This window comes from Sciurus vulgaris, assembly GCF_902686455.1.
Source record: "Sciurus vulgaris genome assembly, chromosome: 16".
Taxonomy (NCBI): Eukaryota; Metazoa; Chordata; class Mammalia; order Rodentia; family Sciuridae; genus Sciurus; species Sciurus vulgaris.
This window is the reverse complement of record NC_136477.1, coordinates 59,877,630-59,899,712: the sequence shown is the minus strand read 5'-3', so window position 1 is coordinate 59,899,712 and position 22,083 is coordinate 59,877,630. Positions and strand designations below refer to the sequence as shown.

Here is a 22,083-nt window from a genome sequence, read left to right as displayed (position 1 = left end):
GATAAATATGAGAAACGCCTTGCTCTTACAATTAAACCCAGAGAAGTATAAGTTCTCAGAGGTTTTAATAGATTTTGAGAGAAACTCATCCGGTATTTATTAAGCACACATTGGGTTGATATTTCTGACATTTTATTATATGAAGAGAAACAGAAAAACTTGAGATGATACATCTTAGCGCTTTCCAGTAGAAGTCTAGGTAATTAGGTAGATAGGTCAGATTGTATCAGAGCCAATTAGGGGATTTTGCAGATGGTGGTGGTGGTGAGATTTGTCAGGGAGAATAGGATGCTGTAGCACTACAAATGAGTTATGAAAAACATTGAAATTAAAATTTATTGGAAAGGGTCTCACACTAACTCGGGTTGAAATAGAACACTCAGTGCATCCAAATGTCACCCAAACTTTTTCGTGAGCGAGCAGTAATGGCAGAATTTGAACTCCTAGTGAGATCTGGTTCCTTCCCACAGGTAAACCATACACCCCTGTGACTGCTGGGCTTGTCTTCTCTTCCTTTCTTTTCCCATGATCCTCCCAAATCCTATATTCATTGGTCCATGTGGCTGGCAAACCATAAGACATATTAATGGTTTGGGAACTTGCTAAAATGCAAAGAAATATAGCAGAAAAACCAGGATAGATTTGCTTCCTTGTTCTAAAACAAAGGGTGAAATGGAGACAGATTCCCATCAAGGGTTAAGTGACAAACTTGCATACCCAATAATTTATTTAATTGCCCCAAACTTTAATTTCCTTCTGGCTGATTATGCTCAGGGTTACATTTGGTGCTATACTCTAAGTGGGAATACTGTAAATATTGCATGAATGAGGCCAGCTATTCAGGAGCTGAGATTCTTACCACTTGTCTAGAAATTAAAAAAAAAAAAAAAAAAAAAAATGGGCGTGGTGGTGCACGCCTGTCATCCCGGCAGTTTGGGAGGCTGAGGCAGCAGGATCGTGAGTTCAAAGCCAGCCTCAGCAAAAGTGAGGCCCTAAGCAACTCAGTGAGACCCTGTCTCTAAATAAAATATAAAATAGGGCTGGGGATGTGGCTCAGTGGTCGAGTGCCCCTGGGTTCAATCTCCGGTACCAAAAAAAAAAGAAATTAAAAAATGAAAAACTGAAGGATATCCTTTTTATAAAAAAGACAGATGATTATTCTATACCTTGACTTAGTTGTATGGAATTTATGTAGGAGAGTGTGCTCGCAGTGGGCAGACCAAAGTTTGGGAGATGATTGAATATTATATTTATGATGTGCTCTCAAATTGTCCAGGAAAAGACAAAATAAGAACTATAAAGGCAGGAGGAGCAAGGTTGGTAAAATATTGGCAGCTTGGGACTTGAGATGAAGGGATAAGGGAGACCTTTGTGATGTTTTTGCCATATTAAGTAGGAAATTTTTCAAAGTAAGTTATTTGTTAAAATTTTTGAAAACAAATATATCTAGAGTATGTGTTTTCTTTCAAAAGGGAATAAAGAATACAGCTGGTTTTATTGCAGTATTTTAAAAATTCTGACTCAGACCAGGTGCAGTAACGCATGCCTGTAATTCCAGTCACTCCGGAGGCTGAGGCAGGAGGATCAGGAGTTCAGGGCTAGCCTCAACAACTTAGTGAGGCCCTAGGCAGTTTCATGAGACTCTGTCCCAAAATAAAAAATAAAAAGGACTGGGGATGTAGCTCAGTGATAAAGCACCCTTGGGTTCAATTCCTAGTAACTCCCAAAAATAATTCCGACGTATTTTAGGAAGCTGTGTTTAATCCCAGATTTGCACATAGCATGGTAATAAAAGGAGTACCTGTCGCAAGCACAGCTTAGGAGGCACAGAGTCCTTCCTACTTTTTCATTTATTTTTTCCCCATGATGTTCTGTCCTGGTTTTCTCTCTCCTCCTCCCTGAATCTGGGAATAATGTGGTGATGGTGCCCCCCCCCAACCCCGCGCAATCAATTTGATTGCAAGTCTTACTATTAAATTCCAGGAAATATTTAAACATGTGCAGAGTGCCCTCCCCACTTCTTCTTTTTTCTTTTTTTTTAACCCATTGCTACCCAAAGTCCAGATTCCTTTGTAAACTAAAGACTTATTTCTCAAAATGTGTGCTGTTTGTTTGCCTGGAGCTTAATTTGAAAAAAAAAAAAAAAAGCCCTCCCCAGCCCACTTGCTGACTCCTGCATTGCTATTCGCAGGAATCATTCATGAGGTCCTCCTTTCCTTATCCTTGGTTGTCTTTGAGTCAGACCTGACAGTGACATATCCGGGAACACCTGGGTGGTGGTCACAGACGTGAATTCAGGGAGGAAATGCTGTCCCCAAGAGCACGTTTGTTCATTGTGATCAGGATCTTTACTGTCGTAGGTGGGAACTGATGTCACATTGTACACGTCCCGCTCTCTACAGAGCAGGGCTTCCCACCCTGTCAGCCCTGAGCCCCTACGTCAGATAGAGGGATATGCCAAAGGCTCTTTCCACTCCCAACCATCAAGAAGTTGTGACTTCTATGAAGTCAATTAAAATTGTCACTTCTGAGAACCTTAGGATGATTTGGTGGTTCTCCATAAGCCCGGATCTTTATCCTCCTATAACCCTATAGTGATGTCTGCAGACAGTTTTGGTTATGATAGATTGGGCAGGAAGTGCCCCTGGTATCTAGGGGTAGTGACCAGGGATGCCCCTCGCCATCTTACCATGCACAGCATAACCCCAATATCAAATGATTATCTCAACCAAAATGGAGCCAAAATTGGAGCATCTGCTGAGGAAAGGCAGGAGTCCCATTCAGAAGTCAAAGTCATTGTAAACTCTGTGCAATGACAGAAAAGCTGTTAGAAGCTCTGCTCTCAGGAGAGTTGAATGTCCTGCAAAATACTAAGTGAGATCCCAGGCAGGTGTGAAGAAGGTGTCTCAAATCCAAACGAGGTTGACGGGGATGAGCCAGAAGTAGGTCTCCGAGTTGTCTTGCCAGACTGTGAACCAGCACACCATCTACAGCATCTCTCACCTTGGGGAGGGAGGAAGAAGTGAATGTGTACAGGTGTACCCCATGTGATGGACAGACATTCTGAACTTTGGCACAAGGAATCAACTTTGTACAGAATGGTATAAATGCAGAAGAACATTTTTTTTTCCCCCAACTGGAAATTGAACCCAGGGGTGCATAACCACTGAGCCACATCCTCAGCCCTTTTTTATATTTTATTTAGAGACAGGGTCTCACTGAGTTGCTTAGAGCCTCACTAAGTGGCTGAGGCTGGCTTTGAACTCGCCATCCTCCTGCCTCAGCCTCCTGAGCTGCTAGGATGACAGGCATGCCCCACTGTGCCGGGCTTAGGGGGACATTTCTAAGAAAACAACAGCTACTCCTGAGCTCATTGGTGACATTAGGACTGTTTGATGGCTCTGACAGTTCATTTGTGTAGGTTTCTCTGAATTTTACCTTTCAAACATAGCTTCCCTCATCAATGATAGAATATGACATATCTAGGAATTTGTCAAGCTTGAGTGTCAGATTAGACTTAGAAATAAAAATAAGATGAATTCTAGAAAACTGTTTTGGATCAGGGATTGAGACAGCAGGACATAGAGTATTCTGTGGATCGTGAACAAGTCTGAAGCAGAGTTTCCTTACCTCAGCACTATTGATATTAAGGATAAGGCCATAATCATTCCCTACTGTGGGTGGCTGTTTGGGTATATTGATCAGCATTCTTGGACTCTGTGTCCTGGATAGCGTGCCTTCTTGGTGGTGAGAACCAAACAGATCTTCAGAGATGGCGGGGCGTCCCCTGGCAGGGCTATTCCCGCCCCGTAGTTGTATGGCTTTCTCATGGAGAATTTATTGTCCCATGTTCTTATGGGTGGCATTTCCCGAATATATTTAATAACTATTTTTTAAGTCAAAGAAGTTTTGGAGATTATAAAATTGTTCCCTTCTTCCTCCCAAGGAAGAGAAACTGTTATGCTATAGAGATTACTAAGTTTTCATGGTCTGTTCTCTGTTTTTTTTTTTTTTTTAACCCAGCAGAGGAAACTATCCATAAGGGATTGGCTTTTTAAGAGGCATGGGATTGACTTGGTTTATCTATATGTGAACTTCTGGGGAAGAGTGTCTGAGCTTTCCCTTTTTCTCTTTGCAGTTCTACTCTGCAAGAGCAGATGACAAATGCTGTACAATTGCCACCCCACCCCCACCCCCCAGACATACATACCCACACTCAGAATGGCAGGTGCAGTTCTTTTCTCTTTTTTCTTTTTTTTTTTTTTTTTTTTTTTTTTGGTACCAGGTATTGAGCCCAGGGGTGCTTAACCACTGAGCCACATCCCCAGCCCTTTTTTTTATATTTTATTTAGAGACAGGGTCTCACTGAGTTGCTTAGGACCTCACTAAGTTGCTGAGGCTGGCTTTGAACTTGCCATCCTTCTGCCTCAGCCTCCCGAGCCGCTGAAATTACAGGCGTGCACCACTGAGCCCAGCTGGCAGATGCGATTCTGAGATCAGAGGGGCGGAAAGTATTTTACACGGTGAACCTCTTGGTCCTAGCAGGAAAGTCAGTCTCATTTCTTCTCCTTTAAAACGGTCACAAAATATAGCTGTAAACCCTGGAGTGACTCTGGACCTTTGAGACTGGAGAAGAAATCTATTGGTAGAAGAAAGGCCAACAAAATTAACTCAAGGCACTGCCGTGAACCTCAGCAGTTTCTTGGTGGGACCTCTAATGAATTTTCCCCTCTATGTTGAAACTTCTTTGATGAAAGACCAAGGAGATTGTTATTAAAAAATGGACATTCATGCTGGTGCTCAATAAAAAAGAGATCTTGGTTCTCCATAAGGCAAATGGGTCCACCTTCCAGAATGAATTAGATAAGCCACTAATTAGATAAGCAATTAATTGGATTAATTAATTAATTAGACTCTTAAATTCCCATGGCCTATGTCAATAGCCCTTCAGAGTTAGAATTTGAATTTTGACTTTTGACTAAATATCATCTTACCAGTGATTCTAGACAATTCAATTGAGCACATGCAAATTTTTCCTAAAAAAGATAAGAACAAGCAGCCCCTCTGAAAAACTCACTTCTCTGAATGAATGAGCTCCTCATGCTACAGTCACCAGCGGATGTCTGATTGAGTATCTCACATTTCCCGATATGGCACATCAAGTTGCTCACCTGCCTTTGGCCAGATGGTTTTAACTGGTACTGGACAAATAATAACACAGATCCCCATTTGTTGAACATCTGCTAATGAGCCAGGGCCAGAGCCAGGTGCTTTGCATGCGTTACTGCTAATCCTTATATAATCTTTGCAAAAATGAATATTATGTCCATTGTGTAGGTGAGGAAATAGACACACCAAGAAGTGAAGCAGATCTCCCAACATCATGCACAATCAATAATTCTGGAAACTAAATCTGATGAATTCCAAAGTTCTATTTTCTCACTGCTTCTTCCCTTATGGGACTTTCAACCCTTCTAGAAATATTGATTTCATTTTGTGATTCATAAAAGAAATAAGCCCTGAACCCAGTGAAAAGGGGTTTAGCCCTTCTCTGCTTTCTGCTTTTTAAAAGTCCCCAAAACTGAGTCTTTGAGATATGAATGTTTCCCAAGAGTTTTCAATCGGTTTTGTTTACTTTACTTATCACAAGTCGGGGTAACTGAATATTTGCTGCTTCAAACTGGCCCTTCACTTGGTTTCTTTTCCAGTGGCTTTCAAAATTCAAAATTGGGAATTCTCAGACAAGAGCTCCCCCCAGGTCATCTTCCTCCTGGATATTGACCGCACCCTAGAATGATGGAAATGAGCATCCATGGCCTGGACCTTATGTTTGGGTACAGGTACCCCCACTAAGTAGAGAGGCTTGGTAGAGGCCAGTTTGTCAGTGGTGCACTAGAGGATACCCATGATTTTAAACTGTCACATTTATAGTACAAAATCTTGAGCTAAACACTGGTTTTTATACTCCTGGATATACTTTGGAAGCCAATTTTCTAAATGAAATAGAACTTTTAAAAAAGATCAGTATTGGACTGAGACTCGTCATCTTAGAATAGACTTCAGGGTTTTGCATTTACATGGTCCAAGTCAAAAGGGAGATGGAAAATAGCCGGGCTATATAGAGCTCTGTCTTTTGTTTTTTGTTTTGTTTTTTGTTTGTTTGTTTTTGGTACTGGGGATTGAACTCAGGGACTCAACCACTGAGCCACATCCCCAGCCCTTTTTATATTTTATTTAGACACAGCAACCCTCTGAGTTGCTTAGGGCCTCACTAAGTTGCAGAGGCTGGTTTTAAACTCTCCATCCTCCTTCCTCAGCCTCCTGAGCTGCTGGGATTACAAGTGTGCACCACTGTGCCCAGCTCTGTTTTATCTATGGCATTTCTTGCATTCTATATTCCGTCTGTTTATTATGCTTTTCCACCTGAAAGGAACTGTCACTCTCTGGGAAGGAGAAGCAGTGCGCGTAGCACTCGGGGTACATGGGGAACATCAGTAGCTCAGAGCTGAGCGTGCCATGCTCACCTGGCATTTCCAGAGTGGGGCAGTATTTCGAGTTCCCAGCTTCTGCGACCTATCTGTTGGCCTGACGTTACATTCTCCGATGACCTCCCTCCTGGACGTCACCTGTGCGCTATTTAGCTTGGTGGTTATGAATTAAATTTTAAGTCCTAAGAGCACCTTGTCAGTTTGGGACTGAGTGCACACAGGAGATTAGAGAGTGCAATAGTGACTTATCTCGTATTTATGGGCAGAATCCTTACTTCCTCTGTTTATGTTGTTGCGGGACAAGTGGCCCTAGGTTCTATAGACTATTCTTGGGTGCATTCATTTGCGAATGACATAAGTAGTCGAGCTTTTTTCATACGCCAGACTCCGTTCTAGGCACCAGCAACTGAACAAAACGCACACCAAAAAACTTGAACCCATGGAGCTTATATTCTAGAGCGAGGGGAGATCTATAAATAACGAAACAAGAGGCGTTAAACATGTTTTGTGAAAGGAGGGAATAAGTGCTATAGGGGAACTAGGCCAGGGAAGAAAGATGGATGGGACAGAGCAGAGAAGAAAAGGTTGGAACCATCATTTCAGAAGGTCTGGGGAAGTCTCCATTAAGAAGGTGACATTTGAGAGAAGATAGGAGAAAACCTAAAAGCCAGCCACGTGGGTGTGTTTGGAGAAGAGTATTGCAGGTTAAAACCTGAGGGCAGGAGGGTGCCAGGCATATCTTAGCAATAAGAAAGGGGCCAGCGTGGCTGGAGGAGGGTGGGTGGGCGCAGGGTGTGGAATTACAGAGCCGGAAACCACCGGGGGAGATTGTGGGGCAGGGAGAGAGGAGGATTAAGTCATTTGGAGAGCATTTTGCTTTCACCCTGAGTGACATGGGAGACCACTGGGATGAGGGTAGGAAGTTGCATAGGAACATGACTTTCTTGAACAAAGATGGACGCCCGAAGGCCAAGGGGCAGCCCCTGCAGCAACTCAGGTGACGGCTGTGACTCAGAGGACCATGGCCACAGGGGAGCGGGTGAGACGCGGTGAGACGCTGGTGTATTCTGGGCTAGTGCTGAAGGCTTGGCTGAGAGTTTGTTGGGTCCAAGAGAAAGAAAGAAGTCAAAATGACTCCAAGTGTTAGGGACTGCACAGATGGGAGGTTGGTGTTTCTATTGATTGGAATGGAGAAGTCTGTAAGAAGAACAAGTCTATGAGCGATCTTTTTAATGTCATTTAAGGTTAGAGATGTACGTCCACCATTGTCTCACGTACCTGGGAAACAGAAATGGAAAATCCTTGCAGCATTTTTTTTTTTTTTTTTTTTTTTTCCAGGATTGAACCCAGGGTGCTTAACCACTGAGCCACATCCCCAGCCCTTTTTGTATTTTATTTAGAGACAGGGTCTCCCTGAGTTGCTTAGGGCCTTGCTAAATGGCTGGAACTGGCTTTGAACTCGTGATCCTCATGCCTCAGCTGATTACAGACAAGCACCACCGCACCCAGCCAAGCATCTTGCTTAAGAAAACTGAGGAAGACATGGAATTAGCCAAACCATTTCTGACTAGTCCCAAAACTGTGTTCAAAGCACCTCTGCCTCAGTCCTTGGCTTCCCATCTGAATAAATCTCAGGGTAGTATAGAAATAATTTCCATTTTCAGAAAACCATCAGATATAATTTTAGTCATTTCTAATGCCGTCTTCCCTGTTGTCTGCCATTTGCATGTTAGCCAATTTTTACTTCTTATTCATCTTTTCATGGTGGCACTTGTGAGCCATTTCTTTACCAAAAGGTGGGCAGGAGAAGGAAATAAGAAAAGACAGGAAGATTTCCAATCATGCATATTAACAGTGACTGTGTGAACGAGCAGCCCAGCAACGAAAGATTGGAGGGTGAACACCTAATATAATCACGTTAAAATGACCTTTTTCCCTCCTGATGAGATACATTTCCCAGGATAGCAGCTCAGACATTTATTCACATCTCAGTTTCTAGGTGGCATTAATATCCACCCCAAAGCCAAGCGATTACATAAGTTGCTTCTCCTCGCCAAAAAGAAGGTTGCAAATTTTTCAAGACAGTCCTCCCTTGGTAATCATAGGAAATTGGTTCCAGGATCCTGGAAAGATACCAACTCTGCAGATGCAAATGTTTAGTCTTTTACAGAAAATGGTGTAGTATGTGCACATAACTTATGCACATCCTCCTGAAATTCCGAATCATCTCCAGACTCCTTAAAATGCCTAATACAATATAAATGCTTTCTAAATGATTATTTTATTCTATTGTTTAGGGAACAATAACAAGAAAAAAATCTTGCATGTTAGGTGCAGATGCAGCTTTTTTTTTTTCCTTGAATGTTTTTGATGTGACGTTGGTTGGATCCAAGGAACTCTGACTCCAAAGGGATTCAAGGGGAGGACTCTGTGGTATATCGGACAGCTAGTCTGTAAAGATGCTGTCTGAGCACTGAGTTTATGAAAAAAGGCGAGACAGAGAAAGCAAGACTGAATAAGACGGTGAAATGCACTCTGTCCTGGTGCCTTTTATTAGATCACGTTAAGTTTAATTAATTAACTAATTTTGGTACTGGGTTCAATTCCCAGTGCTTAACCACTGAGCCACATCCCCAGCCCTTTTTTGTATTTTATTTAGAGACAGGGTCTCACTGAGTTGCTTAGGGCCTCGCTAAGTTGCTAAGACTGGCTTTGAACTCTCTATCCTCCTGTCTCAGCTTCCCCGGCCACTGGGATGACAGGCGTGTGCCACCGTACCTGGCCCCAAATTTTTGATTTCTTGTTTTTGATACAAGGTCTCTCTAGGTTTCCTAGACTAGTCTCAAACTTGTAATCCCTCCTCAGTCTCCTGAGTAGCTGGGGTTTACAAGCATGCCTGACTATCCTGGTGTCTTTTGCATGTTTGATTGACACATAGGTAGCTTATTGAGAAGAGGCGGGGTTTAGGGGCAGATGTGTTGGGTACATGAGACAAACTGCATGTACTAGAGACAGATCGCAGGGATTATTTTTGTGCAGAAACATTCCTGATGGTGTGTTAAGCTTCCCAGAGCTGTCCCTGATTGCCTTGGGCAATAGCATAGAACCTCAAGTGGGACTCCTCCAACACTGTCATCTGCCAGCAGACTGACGTCTCCAGGTTGTCTTGAACCCTCCAGCCCAGACCTCTGATCTCCTTCAAGTCCTAAACAACTTTGGTCACTGTCCCCTACCGCCATAGCTTTCCCATTGATGACATGTTCAGACATATCTTCACTCACCTTTGCAACAACTGAGAGTCAGAATCCGGGGACACATCTCACCTGTCACCCTCCCTGTCTTCCCGGTCGTTTGCATAAACACTCCCCGGAGTGGGTCCTGATACCATTTTCACTTCTTTCCTGAAAAACACTGACATCATTATTCTAGTGCAGTCAGGGTGCACATAATCGGGAGCTAGGAAGTTAAAAGGGAAAAAATAAATAAGACCTACAGAAATATAGGTCAAGCGGTTAAGAAAGGAGACTCAAGGGACACGTTAGGGGTGACAGGGCCTGATGATGGGGCAGGTGTCACTCTGGATATGCCACTGGATATGCCCTCTGCAGAGTCCATCAGCTATCACATTTGCAGATTTTCTTAGCCTTTGTTTCTCTCTTTTTAAAATTTTTTCATTGGTTCTTTTTAATTACACGTGACAGTAGAGTGCATTCTGACACATCATGGAGTGTGACTTCCCATTCTTGTGGATGGACATGGTGTAGAGTTTCACTGGTCGTGTGTGCATATAGGAACATAGGAAAGTGACGTCCCCTTCATTCCACTGTCTTTCCTATTTCCCATCCCCCTACCCTGATTGAACCCAGGGACGCTTAACCACTGAGCCACATCCCCAACCCTGTTTTATATATTTAGAGACAGGGTCTCTCTGAGTTGCTTAGGGCCTCGCTCTGTTGCTGAGGCTGGCTTTGAACTCACATCCCAGCCTCTGGGATGACAGGCTTGGGCTACCGTGCCTGACTCTGCTTCTTTTTTGATAGGGAGAAAAACTGTAATAATGACATACCTGCAGAGCAAAAAGAACCCTGGTTTGGTTTTCACAGCTTGTGTGAATTCCATGCACTGCGGTATTGAATACTAAGACGTATTGCTATAAAGTCATTGTGAAGATGCGGGTGGGGGAGGGGACAGCCAGAGCGCCCTGGGTCCCCTCATTCTTGGGAAATGGAGGGCATGGGGGCCTCTTGCTGTCTCCCCTTATTTGCCTGGTCCTGCCACCGCCCCTCTTAGGCAGGGCCACTGACTTGGCTCTTGTATTGACAGTGGCCTTCAAGTGTGCTCCAAAAGTTGACATGCCAGTCTTAGCTCCTTTTCTTAGATCTCCGTAGCACCGCAAAGGCCGGGTGTCAGGAGGCCAGCGGGCATAGCCTGATGCCCCATCTGGCTGGGATGACCGTAACTCCCACAGCCCCTTCTCTCTAGGGCTTTCCCTGCCAATCTCCTGCTTTCTCGGCTTTTTTTCATGGTAATAAGTGCCAGGGTGGTCCCAGACATAAAGAGCCATCAGGCAGGCCTGTCAGCCCTGGCTTTACGCCCTCAAGTCGGAGCCCTTGTTTCCTGGTGAAGCTTTCTCCCTGTTCCTCCTCAATATTTTGGTTCTTGGTGGTTCTGTTCAAAGCCATTCTTGTTTTGCGAGAAGTCCTGTAAAAGCCTTCTTTTTTGTGTGCCGGGGATGGAACTCAGATACTTGTGCATGCAGGGCAAGTGCTCTACCCCTGAGCCATTCGCCCCCCAACTGGAGGGAGCTATGCTTTCTTTTGGGGGGAGGTACCAGGGATTGAGGGATACTTAACCACTGAGCCACATCCCCAGCCCTATTTTGTCTTTTATTTAGAGACAGGGTCTCGCTGAGTTGCTTAGGGCCTCGCCATTGCTGAGGCTGACTTTGAACTTGCAATCCTCCTGCCTCAGCCTCCTGAGCCGCTGGGCTATCAGGCGTGTGCCACCATGCCCGGCTGGAGCTATGCTTTTTGACCAAGGACTGTGACCACTCCCACAGCATCCGGGCACAGCAAGGAAGGGCGTGAATATATAAAATGTATAGGGTGATGATGATCATAGTTGCTGACTCTTATCACTGATGCCGAGTCTGTGGCTCAGGACCTTTAAAGAACTGACATCACAAAATACTAAAGAATAGGCCATGTCCTCCTTTTCTCTAGTCTTGAACTTGTGAAATAAATAGATGGACTGGTCTTTGAGATGCCCTGCTGCTTGGATATTTGAGAAATTAGCCCCCAGTGAGCTGGCCAGACTTCGTAACCTGCAGCCTTCCCTCTGTGACCATTCACCAGTCACTTGAGGGCATTAGGCAGGCTCCATGAGGTCAGTAACCCGTCAAGGGAAAAGCAGGGTGTGGCTTCAGCCAAGGAGAAGAAATGGCCCTTTATTTATGTGATCGTATGTTTTCTCTCACTAGTTTCTTTCTCTACAAGAAGTTACGTACTAATGTTGTGGGAAATAAAGGTACTGAGGTCAGAACTACTCACACTGCGTAGCTTTTTTATTTTTATTTATTTATTTATTTATTTATTTATTTATTTATTTATTTATTTATTTATTTAGTACCAGGGATTGGACCCAGGGGTGCTTAACCACTGAGCCACATCCCCAGCCCTTTTTTGTATTTTATTTAGAGACAGGGTCTTGCTGAGCTGCTTAGGGCCTTGCTAAGTTGCTGAGGCTAGCTTTGAACTTATGGTCCTCCTGCCTCAGCCTCCCGAGCTGCTGGGATTACGGGTGTGCGCCATTGCGTCCAGCTTAGCCTCATTCTTACTGGGAGGTAGAGGACACAGAGAATTCCGAAATAGTCCTAAGAGACACTTCTTTGAGGTCCTTGTTTTCTGTTGCCATGGGTAGACAGAGTTGAGCAACCTGCTGGTAGAACCGGGTCGCTTCTCTAGGATAGCCTTAGGATGAAAGATTGGTTCTGGACACAGTCGTGCTCTGTGGAAAGCCTGACTCTGCAGCTACCTGGCTTTGGGACCCCAGGGCAAGGGATGTCAGTCTTCTTATCTGTAAAAAGGAATCCTGAAAATACCTGGGTCACAAGGATGCTTCTGGAATTGAAAGAAGCCAGCGTGCTTCAGCATGGTGTCTGCTTACAGTGAGAACTCAATAAGAGGTCTTTTCGCTCAAACTAAAAGAATAGCTTAGCCAGGTGCGGTGGCACACGCCTGTAATCCCAGCAACTCGGGAGGCTGAGGCAGGAGGATCAAGAGTTCAAGGCCAGCCTCAGCAAAAGCAAGTTGTTAAACTACTCAGGGAGCCCCTGTCTCTAAATAAAATACACAATAGGGTTGGGGATGTGGCTCAGTGGTTGAGTGCCCCCCCCAAAAAAAGAGTAGCTTAGTGTAGCTTTTTTTGACTCTAAATACCTTGTGCTGAATTCGTTCACCATTGGGCTGTCAGTCAGATTCTAGGTGGATCTTTCCTTATAGAAACGATATTTGGTTAGTGATACTTCTGTGGCCACAGTTTCATGTGATCATTCATTTCCATGAATCTTTGTTGACTGACTACAGCCCAGAAAGCAGAAAATAAACATGCACGAGTTGCAGCTACTGTCTATTTGGCCAGCCCATGTGGTTTTCCTGAATCTTCCATGAAGCTGTATTTGAAACTTTGGTCCCTAAATCTGCATCCTTGAACTGGATCTCCCCCACCCCCCAACCCCAGTATGGCATCTTCTCTGATAGTATACTTTCCAGGTGAGGTTTGACTTTGTTCCATTAAATAAAGTCAACATGAGAGTAGAATCAATAAGAGCTTCTTGTGATGGAAAGATACAACCATAAACTACTTAACTGAAAGTGATTTGATGTTATTTTTAAAGTCGGTGGACTCACAAGGGAAAGGCCTTGAAAAGACATGAATACACTCTCCTGTCTGCAAACAGGACTTGACCCACCTGCCTTGGAGTGATGGCTAGCCACCTGGTTAGAAAAATTCCCTAGGAGAGTCCTCACTTAACTTGACAATGAGCGCCAGTGTGTGAGGTTTCTCCTGGTCTTTCAGTCCTTGTTACTTCTAACCTGCTGTCAACCAATCCTGTGTCTGGAAATATGTACTACTTGATGGACACAGTAGCACATGCCTGTCATCCCAGCAACCCTGGAGACTGAGGCAGGAAGATTTCGAGTTCAAAGCCAGCCTCAGTCACTTAGCCAGGCCCTAAGCAACTCAGGGAGACCCTGTCTCTAAATAAAATATAACAAGGACTGAGGATGTGGCTCAGTGGTTAAGCACCCCTGGGTTCCATCCATGGTACCAAAATAAGTAAATAAATAAATAAATAAATAAATAAATAATTCATCCCTCAACTTGGACCTGTGTTTTAAGATGCTTATTAAAATCCTCCTTTTCAAAAAATGAGGCAGGCTTTCTGTTGGTAGAACTCTACTTTTCTCCCTATGTTTTATTCTTTTAAATTACATTAACAAACCAGACTTGGTGGTGCATGTCTGTACTCCCAGCACTCTGAAGGCTGAGGCAGGAGGATCACAAGTTCAAAGCCAGCCTCAGCAACTTAGCGAGGCCCTAAGAGACCCTGTCTCAAAATAAAGCATAAAAAGGCCTGGGGATGTGACTTAGCGGTTAAGTGCCCCTGGGTTCAATCCCCAGTACCAAAAAAATCATATATATATATATATATATATATATATGGATATATGTGTGTGAATAAATACACACATGTATACATACACATATATATAACTTTATCAGCATCCATCATGACACATTTCATATATATTTCACATATATAAATCCCAATCTCATTCATCTGGATTGTGAATCACCTGTGCCGAGACACTAAACAAGCAAGGGCTGCCCACCTGGGCCATCCATTAATCCACAGGTATCAGGCATCTGCTCTGGCTCAGGTAGTACTGGTTGGTACTCCTCCCTCACCAGTACTTCCTCTAAGCCCCAGCATCTTCTAACCCCACCCTTCTAACCAGAGTCTGTGCACCCCTGACCTCCACCTTTCCCTTCCTCTCCCTTCCTCTCCCTTCTTGGTTCTATCTGGTGAACTTACCAACTCTGAATAGGACTCCATCTTCATTGTGATGTCCTGGGCCTCGGCAGCCACGGCATCCTTGAGAATCTTGTGTTCCTTAGGTCTTCAGCCCTTCTCACCCAGGCAGATACACTGTGGTTGTTTGCTGGCTTCTTAATGATTAAGAAATCGTGTTCCCCATTGTAAGTGAAAGAAGTAATAAAACAAACCCAGAAGTTCAGGACAGTATACAGGACCCAAATCTATCGGTGCCTTATCCACAGCTGCTACTCAAGAGACAGCAAGCCCGAGGGAGAGTTTAAGAACTTGTACACGGCCCACTTCTTGAGTTTCATTTCCACCAGCTGAGTCGAAATACGATGTTAACCCCCGATCTGAGCAAAGCTCCACATTCCAGCATCCCCATCGAACGGCCTCAGAAACAAAGCCAGAAAGGCCAGGTATTTGGGATACTTGATTTCGTGCTTCTAAGTAACAAGCAGAGATTACATTGTTTGGGAGTCTTGCTCAGAGTTGGGGAGGAAATCAATCTCTTAAATAAGTTGGGTTGTTTCCCAAGAGGATAAAAAATGTCAGAGTCCTATTGGCAAAGCAGGAGGCTATTTCAGCTGAAAATTTAGGGAATTAAATGTTCCCAAGAGCAAGAACTCCCAGATATGTAACCAATAAATAACAAGTACTAGGTGATGCACTAAATATAGCTGTTATAACTCAGTGACGCATGCTGATGTAAAAGTCTCCTTTTGCCTGGAAAAGGACTAGAAATCATCAGATGGAAATTGTCCTCAGAGCGTACAAGCTGAAACCTGTGTTTATGTGATTATCAAAATGACAGCTCCTTTACCAAGTCATCCTAGACCCATTAACAAACCTGTTAGTTGTGGACATTTCCATCAACAGCTGCTTTTCTTCATTGGTCATTTAGAAAGCATTAAATGAAGTGTTTGCTGTCAGATTAGATACCTTGAGCATTTCAGATCTTAATGATTTCAGGCAACGAATATATGTGGCGAGTCATGCCAAAGTATTACATTCTCCCCCACCCCCCCAAGGAGCTTCCATTCAAGTCCCCAAGGAAGAAACAAAAATGCATTCAAAAATGTATTTGAATGGCAGGATGCAGCTAATCTAGCTACTAAAAAGATCTTCAAGGCATCATATGTAGAAATTCCTTCATCATCCCCATTTCATTAGCAGTATTTACATATATATGGCAGCGTCAGTAACACACATCAGATGAATTACTGTCAGGGAGATTGGTGACGATTTGATTACCTTTTCATGGTGCTGTTATTGTTCCCAACAGAAATAGATCCATTTGTGTTGCAGCCTGTAAGAAGCGGGATTTAAAGCCTGTGAGTGCGCCATTTTGAAAGCACACTACTTATCTCCAGTAAGAGTGCCTATCTGTGGTATTGAGCTCCATTGGGTTGTTAAAATGATTAAGTGAGATAATACACATGAAGTCATGGAGCTCTTCCTGGAACATAATGCATCTGAGACAGTTGAGCCTTTGCTGATTCTGCCATTGTAGATTGTTGCCTTCTTTTAAGCTGTGTCCTCTAGTGACCGCAGCAGATAACTAAATCGGTATTTCCATCCACTCCCATTTCCCTCTTCAAGAGACAGCTCTTTTGGATTGTTTGTATGTAGGAACGACTATCCCTAAGGATATCCTTGCTTTAAGTGCAGGCCTGTTCATTTGATTTAATATGACTATGTTTCTTCACTCTAATCAAGCAAATGTTACCACCTATGGCTCCATATTCCTTATGTCCAACCCATTTCCTACCAATAAATATATTCTTGACTCCCAATGTGGTTCTTGCCAGTATTCCCCATCTCTTAACTGATGGCAGATGTAATTGTCCAGACACCCAGACCAGAAAGCTGAAAGTCATCCTTGACTTTGCCTGCTGTGTCTACCCCGCAGTGGATCCATTGGATACTCTTATGTCTATACAAAAAAAAAAAAAAATAATAATAATAATATATATATATATATATATTTTTTTTTTTTTTTTCAGTTTATACCCTTCTACCCAGACACTACACCCTAATCCAAGTCACCATCACCTTTTGTCAGGACAATTTCATTAACTTCCTGAGTGCTTCTTCATGTTTCCACTCATGCTGTGTTCACATCCAATTTCCACTGAGTAGTCAAAGTAGAATTTTGGGGGGGCTTGGGGGTGGTGGTACTGGGGATTGAACCCAGGGGCTCTTAACCACTGAGCCACATCCCCAGCCCTATTTTGTATTTTATTTAGAGACAGGGTCTCGCTGAGCTGCTTAGGGCCTCACCATTGCTAAGGCTGGCTTTGAACTTGTGATCCTCCTGCCTCAGCCCCCCGAGCCACTAGGATAACAAGCATGTGCCACCATGCCCTGCTCGAAGTAGAATTTTTGAGACCAAATCAGAATAATAACCCTGAATCAAACCTCAGTGATTCCCTATCATGAGTAGAATAAAATCCAGACTCACTCTGATGGTGGATGAGCTTGGCAGGTCTGGCTCCAGGGATGTCTCAGGGAGTCCCCTTGGAGCCCTCTGACGTGACTGTGTGACGGTATTCGCGAGTTAGTGCTCACCAGTGATTGCATACAGGTTTTGCCTGACATACACTGTCATAACCTGGTGACTGTTCATTTTCACCAGTGTCTGAGAGCACCATGAGAGTAGGGACTATGGCACCTTTGCTTATCACTGTGTCTCCAGTGATCTGCACCATTTTTGTCACATGGTAGCTACTCAATAAGTGCTTGCTGAATAAATGATAAATGTGTCCCAAACTCTAATTATGCCCTTGTATTATTTTCACATTGAAGTAACATTAAATATTAAAAGCAATCACTGTAATAGGGATTATCTTTGTGCAAGTCATTAGACTACTAAGACTACTTAGACTACTAACTTTAGACTACTCTAAACTTGCAGGGTTACTTCTTGGGACTTTATTACTAGCCTTTGAAAATTGTATCCCAAAGGCATGCATCATGCATCAAAATGCTATGGGCTCAATGATGGATATTTTTATTTTGGAACAGATATTAAAATTGGTTTTTTTTTTTTTTTTTCTTTCTTTCTTTTTTTTTTTTTTTTTTTTTTTTTTTTTTTTTTTTTTTTTGATACCAGGGATTGAATCCAGGGACACTTAACCACTGAGCCATATCCCCAACCCTTTTTATATTTTATTTAGAGACAGGGTCTCACTGAGTTGCTTAGGGCCTTGCTAAGTTGCTGAGGCTGGTTTTGAACTCATGATCCTCCTGCCTCATCCTCCCCAGCCACTGGGATGACAGGCATGTGCCACCGCACCCAGCAAAAGGGATTTTTTTTCTTCCATACTATTAAGACTTTTCCAAAATAACTAACCCTAAATCATTGCACTCAGAAGATGAAAGCTCAAATGAATGCTTCTACCTCCTAAAGTGAAAAGTTAAAGCCAACTGTATTAATATCCATAGTTTAAACTTTTCTACTTGCTCCCATTGAAATTTGTATAATGGTTTGTGTTTACTAGAAAAATGTGCCTTTGACTGGTTTAACTGTGAGCCTGCTTGGTAATCGTGGTTGGATTAATATTAGGCTCCCTGTTTTACATGGAGCTACTTATCTATTAGGCACAAAAGGGCACTGTGGTCATTTAAGCTAACGAAATCATGAAGTTAGGGGAGGAAATAAGAAATACAAAAGCGGGAAATGACAGTCGAAATCTATTTTCATGGCATGTTCACATTCTGTTCTTCATTCTTAAATTCATTTCCCTCTGAAAAGCAGGACCATTATATTGGGGAATAATGTGTCTTGAAAACCTGAGCCAGCAGCTTATGATCCGAGTGGTAATGACTTCTGGAATCGCTAATGAGGCGATGGATGTTGAATGTCTCAGTGCACTTAATAGGGCCAGCCTCTTGCCTGGTCTACAGAAACTGTCATATCAAATTTTTGTCCAGACTCTGTGGGCACTTTGATTCCTAAACCTTTCTGAGAAACCTAATCTGAAATCAAAGTCAAGCTTCTTAGATGCGGTCAGACAAGGTCACATTTAAAACAGTCCAGTGAACCCGCAGATCGGAGTTGAAAGGTAACACGTCCACCTCCCCCGCCCCCCACACATACACACACACACACACACAGAGTTGGCACAGGCTTATCTGCTACCTCACCTTCTACTTTTCTATTTGCCTTTTTTACTTCTTCCCAATGAACTGGGGAGCTTTTTCTCTGGAAAGTGGCCCAAGAGTTTCCTTAAAGTTTGCCATTAAAAAATTGGACACAGTTGTGTTTTGGAAATGCACTTCTATCCCAATCAGCGAATCACGAGGGATTTTGTTGAAGACCTGTCTTACTATTTGATAGGAGGCCTTTTTGTTCGTGTTTTTCTTTCTTTTTTTTTTTTTTCTAAGCAGGGATTGAACCCAGGGGCGCTTAACCACTGAGCCACATCCCCAGCCCTTTCGGTGTTTTATTTAGAGACAGGGTCTCGCTGAGTTGCTTAGGGCCTCGCCAAGTGGCTGAGGCTAGCCTTGAACTTGCGATCCTCCTGCCTCAGCCTCTGTAGTAGGACTTCTTTTCATCAGAATCTCAAGGTAATTTCGGGTTCCTGAGCTCTCTTTCTGGCCTCAAGGATCAGAAACTACCCACACTCTGGAGCGAGTCAGGATGCCACACATGATTGCTGTGGGGTGGGTATTCCCCAAGGCCACCTTCGTTCCCTGTGGCGCCTTGAGATCTGAGCCAAAATGACACAGGAAAAGGAGGGAACGGTGCCTCCGGTGAGAGGCGCTCTGGACATCTCGCGAGGCAGGTGTTTGTCCCATTCCGTGTGATTCAAAAACAACAACAACCTTGCCCTTGCTTTATATTGCAGTGCTCTGTCTCTTGTGGTCGAGGGCATAAACAACGAAATGTTTACTGCATGGCAAAAGATGGAAGCCCTTTAGAAAGTGATTACTGTAAACACCTTGCTAAGCCACATGGGCACAGAAAGTGCCGAGGAGGACGATGCCCCAAGTGGAAGGCTGGCGCTTGGAGTCAGGTGAGCGATGCTTCTCCCCTACCGACTGCTTCCCGCCCCGGCGTGCGCTCCTGCTTCCCCGCGCGGGCTTGGTGTTCCGGAGGGGCGCTGGAGACTGGGAGGGAAGAGTCTTCACCTGGACAGGCTGGACACTCACCAGGTGACCTTGGGCAGGCGGATTCAGTCCCTGGAGCTTTGGATAATATTTTCAAGGAGTGGTTGCAAGGACAAGTACCACGTGGTAATATGTATCTGAGGTCTAGCACTGAGTCACCCCTTGATACTTGGCTAATGGCCTTTATCCTTTACCACTTAGAAAATTCAGGTCACACGGAGGCTGACTGGGTTTGAATTTATCTTGTAGGTTCTTTTATTCTTTCTTTTCTTTTTTCGGTACCGGGGATTGAACCCAAGGACACAACCACTGAGCCACATCCCCAACCCTTTTAATATTTTATTTTGAGACAGGGTCTTGCTGAGTGGCTTAGGGCCTCGCTACCTTGCTGAGGCTGGCTTTGAATTCACGATCCTCCTGCCTCAGCCTCCTGAGCTGCTGGCATTACCATGCCCCGCTACCTTGGAGGTTCTTGAAGAAAGTATTTCTGTGCATTTTTTGCTTGTTTACAACAGAGGTGGGGGATTGGAGGGAGAATCCCGTGTCCTTTTTTGGCTCTGTGACCTTGGATGATTTGTTTAACCTCCCAGAGCCCATGCCATATGGTTCTTATGAGGATTTAAAGCAATAATGAAGGCCAAGTGCTTTGCTCAGGGTCTTGAATCTAATAGGCTCTCAGGAGTGGTGTTTGGTCCGGGTAAACATGATGGATGTAGAGGATAGGAAGGAGGTGGGGACCCAGGCACAGATGACAGGTAGGACCCACTAGTTCTTTACATGTAGTAAGCTGGCCCGAAGGGGCCATGAGTGTTTCCCTGTGGAGCTTGAGAAATAAGTCATTCAAGCTTCTGTTTATCTGTAAGCACAAGATCCAGGAATATGAACGAAAGTCAATCCTCAACGATAACGTGTACTGTTTTCTCACCTTAGCTGAAGGTGCTCACTACACATGGCAAGGCTCGATTACTTCTAGCATATTCCATAGGTAAAGCTAATCCTTCTCTCCACTGATCTGGCTTTCCTCTATTTCTCATTCTCCCATGCCATGAAGACTCATGCCGATTTCCCCCTGAGGGTCAATGGAAACCTAGGTTGAAGGTGGCATAGCCTTTAGAATCACTTCTTCCAGATCCTGAATCTCGATTCTGAGCTCCAAAGGAGCTTTGGATGCAGCCATATTAACATGGTTTGAGATCCTCCAGTTCTACCATGACTATTGGAAAATTCTCCCTGAAACCAAGATTTTTCTTTCTTTCTTTTTTTTTTTTTGTGGTACTGGATTGAACCCAGGGGTGCTTAACACACTTTGCCACCTCCCCAACCCTTTTTCTATTTTATTTAGAGACAGGGTCTCACTGAGTTGCTTAGGGCCTCACTAAGTTGCCGAGGCTGGCTTTGAACTCGTGATCCTCCTGCCTCAGCCTCCTAAGTCGCTGGGATGACAGGCGTGCACCACCGCACCCGCCCCAACTTTTCTTAAACGTCTGCAGCTGGCTGCCTTGTCCTCGCTACCCCCAGCCAGGTGTCACAGCATGGTGTGAATACAGGACACCATCCTCCAGCACAGAACCTCATCCCCCCAAGCCCTCTCTCCTCAGAAAACGTGGAGCTTCATCTGTATTAATTTTGGGGGGGGTGGGTTGTACCAGGAATTTTTTTTTATTGTAAACAAATGGGATACATGTTGTTTCTCTGTTTGTACATGGAGTCAAGGCATACCATTTGTGTAAACATAAATTTACATAGGGTAATGTTGTTCGATTCATTGTTATTTTTTCCCTTCTCCCCACCCCTCCCAACCCTCTTTTCCCTCTATACAGTCCTTCCTTCCTCCATACTTGCCCCCCTCCCTAACCCTAACCCTAATCCCTCCCACCCCCCATCATGTGTCATCATCTGCTCGTCTGTATTAATTTAACAAAGAATCTGTGCCCAGCTAGAGAGAGTTCCTTAAGGAATCACATTCAGGGCATCGCGTCACACTGGTCGTCCTTCTTGATGGCTTTTAAGTGACCGCTGTCCTCTGTTAACTTCCTGCCCTCTTATCTCAGCAGCTCTTCAGTTCATCGGGAGCCTGCAGCTGGCGTGATTTAAGATACCACACTAATTAGTTCGGCCTCTTGTAAACTTTTCTGCTCTGTTGCTTTTCTTTATGTTTCTTAGCCTCTATTTATCTATTCTGCATTTCTCCCAAATATTAAGCTCAGAGCATGAGAACCATGCTCATTTTAAAGGCTGGTTTACTCGCTAAAGAGATGATTAAAAGAATCTCTTGCTCATTATTGGTAAACACAGGAGTTTTACTCCAATATCTTGTGATCTTGTTGGGGGAGCCTAGAAGTGCTTACAAAAATGAGATGATTAGGTTTAAACTCTGGT

The 22,083-nt window shown here is 43.9% G+C and overlaps 1 protein-coding gene across 5 annotated transcripts in view; it reads left to right on the top strand.

Annotated features, from left to right (window-relative positions):
• Positions 1-22,083, top strand: part of ADAMTS9 (ADAM metallopeptidase with thrombospondin type 1 motif 9) — a 174,978-nt gene that overhangs the window by 106,688 nt on the left and 46,207 nt on the right. For 4 of the 5 annotated variants that reach the window (XM_079114347.1, XM_079114349.1, XM_079114346.1 and 1 more), the window contains one exon: positions 19,443-19,610. The exons of the other annotated variant lie outside the window; for it this stretch is intronic. In XM_079114347.1, the coding sequence (XP_078970473.1) occupies positions 19,443-19,610 (168 nt within the window). The remainder of the gene's footprint in view (positions 1-19,442; positions 19,611-22,083) is intronic. 5 annotated transcript variants of the gene reach the window in all.